The sequence below is a fragment of the Diospyros lotus genome, chromosome 12 (genome assembly GCF_014633365.1).
Source record: "Diospyros lotus cultivar Yz01 chromosome 12, ASM1463336v1, whole genome shotgun sequence".
NCBI classification, from domain to species: domain Eukaryota; kingdom Viridiplantae; phylum Streptophyta; class Magnoliopsida; order Ericales; family Ebenaceae; genus Diospyros; species Diospyros lotus.
This window is the reverse complement of record NC_068349.1, coordinates 21,789,721-21,800,147: the sequence shown is the minus strand read 5'-3', so window position 1 is coordinate 21,800,147 and position 10,427 is coordinate 21,789,721. Positions and strand designations below refer to the sequence as shown.

General features: G+C 38.7%; 1 protein-coding gene across 1 annotated transcript; it reads right to left on the bottom strand.

Annotated features, from left to right (window-relative positions):
• Positions 1-2,822: 2,822 nt before the first annotated feature.
• Positions 2,823-3,342, bottom strand: LOC127787082 (uncharacterized). Its single transcript, XM_052314940.1, has one exon. It carries the CDS (start codon positions 3,071-3,073, stop codon positions 2,921-2,923), a length of 153 nt encoding a protein of 50 aa, XP_052170900.1. The 5' UTR covers positions 3,074-3,342; the 3' UTR covers positions 2,823-2,920.
• Between the last annotated feature and the right edge of the window lie 7,085 nt (positions 3,343-10,427).

Genomic DNA, 10,427 nt, shown 5'->3' with positions numbered 1-10,427 from the left:
CAGATTACTATATATATTAGTTTGCGCACATAAAAAAAACAAGGGAAGGTGTAGGAGGACTAGCATAGCATGCACCTTTAGGTGTTGTGTTTGCTATTGGCCAGGGTTTGATTCCTTAGGGCTGTAGTGTTGGGATTAAAAATTTTTTGCTCTTTGAAAATATTTTTAATACAATATTTTTAACCAAATAAAAATATAATCTTTCAAATATCATCAAGAAATTTATCATAAGATTTTTGGTATTAGATTGCTGAAACTAATTTTCACTCAAAAATTTTAATTAATTAAAAACATAATATTCTAAATGCCATAAGAAATTTTTCACAAGATATTTTGACATTGGATTTAATTTTCATTCAACAATTTTGATCAAATAGAAATATAATATTTCAAATGTCATCAAGAAATCTATAACAAGATTTTTGATATTTAATTGTATGATGAAATTAATTATTTTTATTTTGATATTTAATAAATTATATAAAAGAATTAGAGCACCAAGTAAATAAAAATTAATAAAATAATTCCACCATTAAATACAATTGAATTTCATCATTTAAATCATATCAAAGACAAAAACATTAATCTATAAAGAGCATGCATGGATTTTTGCTTTCGAAAATATTTTGTTTCATTTATCTAATGGTTCAAAATCAATTTATAAAAATCATTCGGGAAAGTCTTTTAAATTTTAATATTTATTTTTATAAATCTTCTTACATATAATTCATTTTATTTTTATTTTTTCAAAGATACTTAAAATTGATTTTTTTTTAAAAAAAATCTAAAAATTATATATTTAACTTAAGATATAAATTATTTATTTTTCATCATCAAAAATAAAATGTCAACTAATACAATATTTTAATTTATTTATATATTATAATTAACCCTAACTTTTATGCAACACTACTTCAGGAGTATGAACAAATATATATATATATATATAATTGATTTAGAATTGAGAAGGAATCAAACCCAATTAGTTGTGGAATTATAAAAGTGTTAAATAAAGAACAATTATTGAGATTCATCTATAATATGGAAAAATAGTGATTGACAAAGACGTTTTTGAGAGGGTGAAAGAGAGAGCGATGTAAAGGGGAAAGAGAAGCTTTATACAGGGACAAGGGACAAAATGATCACTTTAAAATACGGATCAAACGGTCAATTTATTTCTAAATTGATGGGCCCCTAAATTGACAGAATTTTTAGACCTGAGACAACCGCCTCTTGGGCTCACTGTAGGGCCAGGCCTGAGTAGAAGACTTATTGGATGACTTTTATATTATCTTTTTTCAGTTCCCAACTCCCAGTTTCATCCCCTTGAGACCGATATCACTTATCCCTCCTTCTCTCTTTACAACTATCTTCTAACTCTTCATTTTGTGTTTGAGGTGCCTTTTTAAGTTTTCATTCAAACGCCTCCGCTCTTTTTAATTGATTAGTAACTTAACAACACTCATGCATGTTCTTAGTATTTGTTTATCAACTTAAACAATAGAGGATATTTCAAAGTCTGTCAGTCAGTCAGTCAGGAGAAATCTTAAAGGTACTGTTTTACAAGCGCAAGTCATATCAAATTCAAGAACTTATATAAAGAACAATCCATAACTATAAATTCACGTTCTAACAATTGTCCAAAGTCACACAAATTCAATTGGTTCTTTGCAGCAGCATAATTAGAAACGGATTAGTTGCTCAATTGATTTGATGAAGGAATTGGTAGTTTTTAAAAAAGAAAAAGAATATGAATACTAAAGCATTATTTTAGTAGTGTTTCTTTTTCTATATGATGCTAAAAATTATATTCACCATTTTAGAATTAAAAACAATTGATAACCAACCCACCATATATATCCTAACACATCATGACGGATTATATTACACAAGGCCGACTTAAGAGTTGGCTAGGCCCTTGGCAATAGACAATCGACGATAAGCAATAGCAACATAAATGATCGTAGCTTGCTCTCTCTCTCTTCCTCTCTCTCTCGTCGTTTTACATTAACACTGAGTAACATTGTTGTCGCTTGATCAGCAACCACACACATTTACCATCTTTTGCTCTTGATCTCAACCACGTCACCTAATCTCTCAACTCCCATCGGCGTCTGTTGTCTCCTTCCGTAAACCATCTCCTTCAGTTAGCATTCGTAGTTTCCTTTCTCTGACATCTCTCCCAACCTCCACCGTCTCCTCCCTTTAGTATCTTTTTCGATGTCTCTCAACCTTCTATTCCATTTTTTTTTAGGCCCCTCTTTCGGGCGCTAGGCATAAGCCGGTCCTGATATTACATTACTAGAACATGGTAGTAATTTTGAACATTTTCTTGAAAAAGTAGAGCATTTGGAGAAGGAATTAAAATTGACAAGTGGCAGTGTTTCTTTTCTTTTATTTTTTATTTAGGTCAAGGTGTAATGAATAAATGAAGGGGAAGGTTGGCTTAGATTCCAAATCATCCAAAGGAAGAACAAAGAACAAACATAAATCGCCCAAACGAAGAAGAAGAAGAAGAAGAAAGCGTTAAAATTGCTTAGATTTCAAGTATTGGATTGACGTGAATCCAGCAGTTGGCTTCTTGAAATGTCTAACATTTTTAAAATTCTAGTAAGAATCCTTAATCTCTTCCGTCGATCGGCTCGGATGGGATAATGACAAGGCGATCGATAAACATCCAACAAAGTAAACAACGCCGCTTGCACTGGGAAGATGAACTCAAAGCGCTTGGATTGGATTGGATGGATGGCCCCTAGGGCTCGATACCGTACGAATCAAAAAATACAGCAATTAGAGATGAGGAAAATAGACCGAGAGTCATATGGTTACAAAAACGATCGACATAGATACAAAAATCCAAGAGAAGAAACAGAAAGTCGCAAGAAAAGCCAAAATCAAATCAAATCAAATCTGCTGATGATTACGGAGAAGAGAAGGGGAGATTACGGAGTATGAGGAAGCGAACGCGGCGAGGGAAGGGCAGCGGTACCTCGTGGAACAGGTGAGCCAGCACCCTCGCCACCAACGCCGTGTACTCCTCCAGCATCTCCGCCACCGTCGCCACCAATATCATCTTCGAGCTCCTAGGCTTTGTACGTTTCCGGCAATAGGAACGGAATTGTCGCTCGCTCTCTCGCTGGCTGATCGGTGCAACGCTGAGGTTGAGATGGATGGATGGATGGATTGGGGACTTGGCTCTCACTCTTTCTTGGAATTGATTAATATGAGCGGCAGAGTAGTTTTCTCTCGGGGTGGGCTGTGGATTGAAACCCGGGGGCGAGCTGTTGATGGTTCCAGAATGCTGCTGCGTCCACGCGGCTGCGGCCGCCTTTTGCCATGTCACGACAGTTTAACACACTCTCTTCCAATCTTCTCCCATTTGGATCAATTTGATATGGATAATGGTTTTTGATCCGAAATTATTTTCCATTAGTGGGGCAAATCAAATTCTCGGTTCAATTTTCGGGTCTAAATTTAGAATTTGTCACTCGATACGTAATTAAATTTGAAAAAAAAAAAATATTTCTCATCCACGTTTTAAATTATTGTAGAGTTGATATAAGTTAAAAGTTAAAATATAAAGTTAATAAGTGTTACTAGTATTTTTCGAATTACTTCTTATGGATTGGGCTTGACCTACTAGACCGGCCCAATCACCTAAAGTCCAGTAGGCCCAATCGAGCTCGTCAGGGCAAGTTTATACATCGCTAAAATTCGAGCTCAGATCGCGGAACCAAGCGAGCTTCCAATGAGCTCTCAACAACATATCCAATAAGCTGCAAACAATGCTTCAAGCTCGCTGGCCTAACCAGCCAGCTCGTCAGTCAAATTATTCAATTTGCACAACAATATTGCTGTTGAATAACCGGAGACAAGGACCCATCTACTTTATCTGATGCAAACTAGATCTCTGGTAATACGAAGTGCCACTCCCGATTTTATGGAGATGATAAAAGCATCTGTCCCTCATGATATTATCTCTATATTTTTGTATTTTATATAATTGTAAACACCCCTCACTATAAATAGGGGTCAAGAACACTATTGAAAATAAGAGAACAACAAGAGTAATTATATACTGTTACTCTACTAGAATATCCAGAGAACAGTTATGGAGTAGGCATCGGTTTGCCCGAATCACGTAAAATTCTCTTATCTTTGTTTCTACTTAGTTCTTTCTCTTTATATTTCGGTTCATTTTTTCATTACGGACTTATGAATCATGGTCAGCTGATTTTGAACCTCGATAATAAATTTAGTAATAATTTCTATTAATTAACCCTAAAAATAAATAAATATATAATAGATTATTTATTCATAATGAAGAACATCTTATCGCATTTAAGATAGATCCGATGATGATTTGATATTTAATGATTTATGTGAAACAATAATCTAATAAAGTTTTATGTTGGATGTAATATAGTTTTTATATATATTAAAAAGTTTTGTAAGATAGTAATTATTGAGAATGATTAATATAATATTTAATTACATAATAATTAATATTGTGAAATCAATGCAAACATGAGTAATGAAGTTACTAATAATATAAAATTATAATAATTAGTTTTGTTTTTACGACATTGCAGTGAGAATATTCGGAGCGCGTCATTTTCACATAAAAAGAGCGATATTTTGATATCGTGTCTGTACGTCAGTCAGGGGGCAGTGGGAGGAGAGTGGGTTCCAGAGACTGCTGGCGGGTTCTGGTTCCTCTCCCTCTCTCTCTCATCCTTATCCACTTCCGTCTGCCCCCTTTATTTGCATTTATTTAAGAGTAGGAAATTATTAAAACTGAATTATCAAAAGAGTTATTAATTACTTGTTTTTGTCACTGACAAGGACTAGCCCATCATCACACCGTAGTCGCCCGCACCCAGATTTTGCTTTTGCATAAATTATTATATATTTAAAAACATATCAAAGTTAGAATCTGGTAAATCACGCTAAAGATTATTCAACTTTACTCAATTTTAGTGTTTTTTTTTTTAATTTACTTACTCAATTTTAATTTTTTATTTTATAATCACAAAAATTGAAATATGTTACTGTCGATGTTCAGAATTAGTCGACCGTGATTCATTGGTCTGCACTAATATAATGAATCCGAGAAGAAAAAAAAGAAGGTTATATGGTCTGATCTATTGATTTGTCGGCCAATCCCTGCAAAAATACTCCGATGCTCAAGTAAATAAACGAGTTCGAAAATGCAGAGTATCAATAAGTTGGCAAAAAAAGCATACCATGGCTCTAAGGAGAACTGGCCGAAATATAGGAAGAGGATATGTCCTCTTGCATGTGTTGTACGTCTGCAGGTGATGAGACATAATATTCGGTGCCCGCAAAAGCGCCCATGCAGTGGCAAGGTGCCGACGGGACCCTTATTAATGTGGATGTGATCCGTCATTAATAAGAATGAGATCTAAAGCGGGCATACAGAAATCTAGAAATGACCGTAATAAAGTTGTTGCTAAGGGCCAGGATGGGACCGACATAGGCCGATCAAATGAGCTGAGATGATGGGGTCAGGTTGGCCTAGCTGGGATGGCTCCTAGCCCATTTAACATTCTCTGGCATTTGACATTCTCGTTATGCGAGTTGATCGATTAGGTTAGCGAGTAGTAAGAGTCGTTGGAAGTTCGCTCGAAGCGTAGTTGGGAGTTTTCTTGTATAAAGCCTACTTGGTCCCGTGATCTGAGCTCGGGCTCTAGTAATGTGTGAGCTAGTTTAGACAAACTCAGTTCAGGGTCTACTAAGCTTCAGGCGATTGGGCCGGCTTACTGGGTTGAGCCCAGCCCATAAAGGGTAGAGCGAGAAATACCTATAACATTAAGGCCCCCCCATCTCGTAGTGCTATCTTCGAACTAGGAGTTGATGCGTACCAGTTATTCTAGCTATCAATCCATCTTTCAGCTTTCTACCCAATCTCTTCAAATCACGCCGTTTCTAGCAACATGTCTTGTCTGCGGCACATTTATTGTGCACGTTTCCCCAATATTGTTGCGCATAATTGTGCCTGTGGGAACCATAGGCTATCGTGCAGCCGACGGATGCAGAGCACTCCATAAGTCGCAATGATCAGATAGCAGAGATTGATCGAGCCAAGAGATATAAATGATAGGGAAACCCTTACTATTTCCCTCTTCACGCTATTTTGAATTTTCTCGCTTTTGCTCTCACTTTGCGTGTCTTCCTTCTGCTCTCGAGATATTAACGGTGACTAGGTCTTCCATTTGCAACTGTTCAGGTGCCGACCATTTCTACCTAAGGCTTGCATCAAGTCCACGCCGGCGTGAGACTCGGCGATTGGTAAGTTTCTCGTGACTCTCGTCTCATTCTTTTGTTTAGTCCTTCTGGTTCTTCTGATTCTGTCGGTGTCGCTTCCATTTTCTGGGGGATCAATTTGAATCGGTTGGTTAGGCGTTTATCGAGCTCGTAGTTGCAGCCCCTCTGCCTTAGGTGACACCCTGTTGCAAAGTGCATGGCCTATGAAATAGGGGAAACTTTTATAGCTTTCCCAGTCCCTTGGGGTCTAGTTCGCAACCTGTGACTTGAATGTCATTTCTTTCTCTTTGTAGATGTTCGATTATGTCCGAGAGAACTCAGGTCAAAAGCACTGCAACCATATCATAGGGGAAGACGATACCTCGACCTCCGAAGATTGCCTTGTGATGGAGACGCAAAACTTAGAGGGGACGAGCTCACAATCTAGGGAGGTTGTTGATGTGACTTCTTTCGAAGCCGACCTGGAGATCCATGAGCAGGTCGCTGAAGAAAGAATGGGGCACAAGGTTTTTAAAAGACTTCCCTCTAAAGCCAAGTTTCCTGAGAAGGGGACTTGTGCTCGGGAGTTTCGTTTTCCGGTGAACTATCGTGTGTACATCCCCGCCTCAACCTCTCATGCAGCCTATCCACCATCTGGCTACATAGCCATTAGCCCCTAGCACCTCGAGTCTGGTTTTAGGTTTCCTATAGCTCCATACCTTCTTGACCTTTTGAACGATGTTAAACTCGCACCCTTTCAATTGACACCAAATTCGTATACCCAATTTACTTCCCTGACTATCTTACTTTTTAGGAATAAACTCCCCTATTCGTCACCAAAATTGATTAGATTCCTCTTTTCTTTTAAGAATGCCAAGGACGGGCTGTACTACTTGGCAGCTCGCCCTTCTCAATGCAAAGCCGCTCTTCCCCAAGGTAAGGCAAAAGGAAAATCCAACGTGGGCGATTACAAGTCCAGTTGGTTCTTCGTCTCCTGCCCCTCGCTTTTGTCACTCAAGAACTCCTGCTTTGTGCTCACTCCAGGTAAACGTACACTTGCTGGCTTAGATCGCTTCATTTTGCCTTATGTTTCTAACATTTTCTTTTGGTCATGCAGACCTTGGGGGCGAAAAATCGAGCTTATCGGCCGAAAAGATCGAGATTTTGGACAAGCTTGTTGCTGCGGGGTTAGGCTCGGAAGAATTTGAAGTAATTGATGAGCTACTCAGGGAACACGAGCTCGCACCTCCTCTTAACTCTGAGATTATCAAGGGAAATCACATCGGGGTCCTAGGCTTAAAAGTCCTCTCGTCCACCTTCCAAGTCCTTGAGTCGAGTAGCAACAGAGGGGAAGACAGCCAAGCCGAAGATATGGTGGATCTTGACCTCGTCGTTTTGAAAAGATCTGGGACCAAATCGGGTGCTACCTCGTCTGTAGCTCCGAGGTCTAGCTCGAGGGGCGAGAGGTCGAAGCAGCTGCAACTGCGGTTGCATTCTCAACAGCAACAACAACCACCTCAGCAGCCAAAGCATCACCATCAGCAGCAAGAACAAAGACAACGACCCACTCTCAGCAAACACATTAACAACAATGCACCCATCGGCAAACAGGATAGCGAGCTCCTACTTCTCATGATCGCAAGGGAAGCTTCTAACGTTCTCGTTGTCGGGTCAAAAAGAAGACCGGACCAGCAGCGGGAGAATGACAAAGGAAAAAAGGCCAGAGTCCCCGAAGAAGAGGCGACCCAAGGGTTCATCTAAGAGTCGATGCTAGGATCAGTCTACTTTCACGCCTTCCTAGATGGGATGCCCGAAATCCTAGGTACGTCTTCCAGGACCCTGGACTAGGATAAGGTGACGAGGATCGCTCTATATCGCTACATATCTCGCCACGACTTTCTGGTAAGTTCTTCTTCTTTTTTTTTTTTTTGTTTGTGTGTGTGTGTGTGTGTGTGTGTCAAGTTAACCCTGTGTGTCATGCAGACATCTCTTGCTGCCATGAAGGCCAAGAAGATGGAGCAAGATTTCGAGGGGCGGCTCCAGGCAGCATCCGCCTCCTTCAAGGGCGAGATGGAAAAGCTTGAGAAGGAAATGGGGTCCCGCACCGTCGAACTACTGGAGGCCTAGAAGATGATCGATGGCCTCAACTTGAAGCTGAGAGAGGTGCATCAGAACAAGACAGACCTTGTAACGCCCCACTTTTCTGAGCTCGTTATAAATTGGGACAATTTCGGGACAATAAATTTTTTTTTTTCTTTCAAACACTAAAGCTAAACCACATCATTCCTCGGTCCCAGAATTCCCATACATTAATCTCGAAAGAGAATCACTATACACATCAAATGCGGAAGCAATGATCGAAACCTGATATCTTATATTAAATAAATTCTTACATCTTCAACATTACTCAAAACGTTCAGAATCTAAAGTAGCAGAACTTAAATACAGGGGCTACGTTACATACATTTCATTTCTCATGCACTCTGTTAAGTGCCATTTCATGCCTCATTTATCCTCGTATCTGCCACAATCTCCACCTGGAATGTTTGAATATTCCAGGGGCAAAGCACAAGTTAGATGGTGAATCATCTAAGTAAGGGTACAAAAAACATATTTCATACATGAATGCAATGTCTTTCATCGTAGGTGTCAACTACACCCCTTATGCTACCTACCATTTTTGCGGCCCCCTCTTTCGAAATCGAGGTGTATGGGTGCACCCTTGGTAAAGCAGCGGTGCCAGTTCGTACTCCCTACAGCCTCAAATGCGAGTGATCAATGATATCAACGTGTATTTATGCATTTCATAGTCATGTCATGTATGTAGTCTACGTGATGGATTCATATCAGGGCATGTCAATATGATGAAAACATTTTCGAGAAACATAAACCACTTACTAACCAAGTATTTTCCATAAAATTAACTTTAATTGGGGAGTATCACTTACCTTCTAGAGCTTATCGGGCTACCTCGATAACCGTGCTTTGCCTCGTGTATCGCCTCGATTTGCGTGCCATCCTCAAAATTTGCACAAGTCACTTCAACTTAAACCTCAAAGCATCCTAATCACCACATTTATTTAAATAAATATTAAAACCTATTTTTCCATAATTTATGGGATTTTCTTTAATTTTCTTTCTATTTCTTCCTAATTTCCTCAATAAATCCAAACTAAATATTCCTAAAATATTTTCTCAAATATTTTACTACAAAAATTCATAAAATAATATTTCTAAATTTCTAGAATTTTCTAGAAAATTTTACTTACCTTAGCCTAGCTTCTTCAGCTTCCTCGATATGCGTGCCAAAATCTTGAAACGCGTGCCCGAACAATTTTTCTTTGCCAAAATCTCTGGAATAATAATAAATCACCAAATCCTATTTTTTGGGATTTTCCCTAGAATTTTTTTCATATTTTTTCTTCTTTTTCTTTCTTTTTCTTTTTCTTTTTTCTTTTCTTTTCTTTTCATCTTTTTCTTTTTCTCTTTCTCTTCTTCCCCACTTCATCTTCTTCGCGCCTCTGCTTCTTCTCCAGCAACCATGCCACCATTTCTTCTTTATTTCTTTTTCTTCTCTTTTTTCTTCTTCTCCTTTCTTCCTTCCTTTCTTCTTCTTCTTCTTCTTCTTCTTCTTCTTTCTCTGCAACTTCCGCCCCTGCCATGTGCGCACAGTGCACCTCCTACGCACAGCTGCCTCGCGGCCAACACCGCCTACCGGCCTCGCCGCCGTGCACCGTGATCGGTGCTGTCAAACAACGATAGATTAGATGAAATATAGATTCGGATTTGCAATAAGAGTGCAACCCAAAGTCATCTCCCAACAAACCTCAAATGGATCTGTCAAAACAAGACTAAACAAGGGGGGTTGTGGTGAAAACTGAAATATAAACGTTCAAGAATGAAACAACGATGAAGTAAAATGTAACCCGCTACAAATCCTACCTCCTTACCACAGTAATCCTCGTCTCATTTATGAAAACAATCTGTTTTGGTTTGATTTTCTTTTGATTTGAAAAACTCTTCTACAACCGTAAAAGATTAAATCCAATCGAGCAATCGCTCATACAAATATACCGTTTCTTTCTAATCAAAGCCTCAACCGAGTACGTCAATTAAAACCATCCAAAGATCATGCATGCATTCACACAATCGCATAAAAG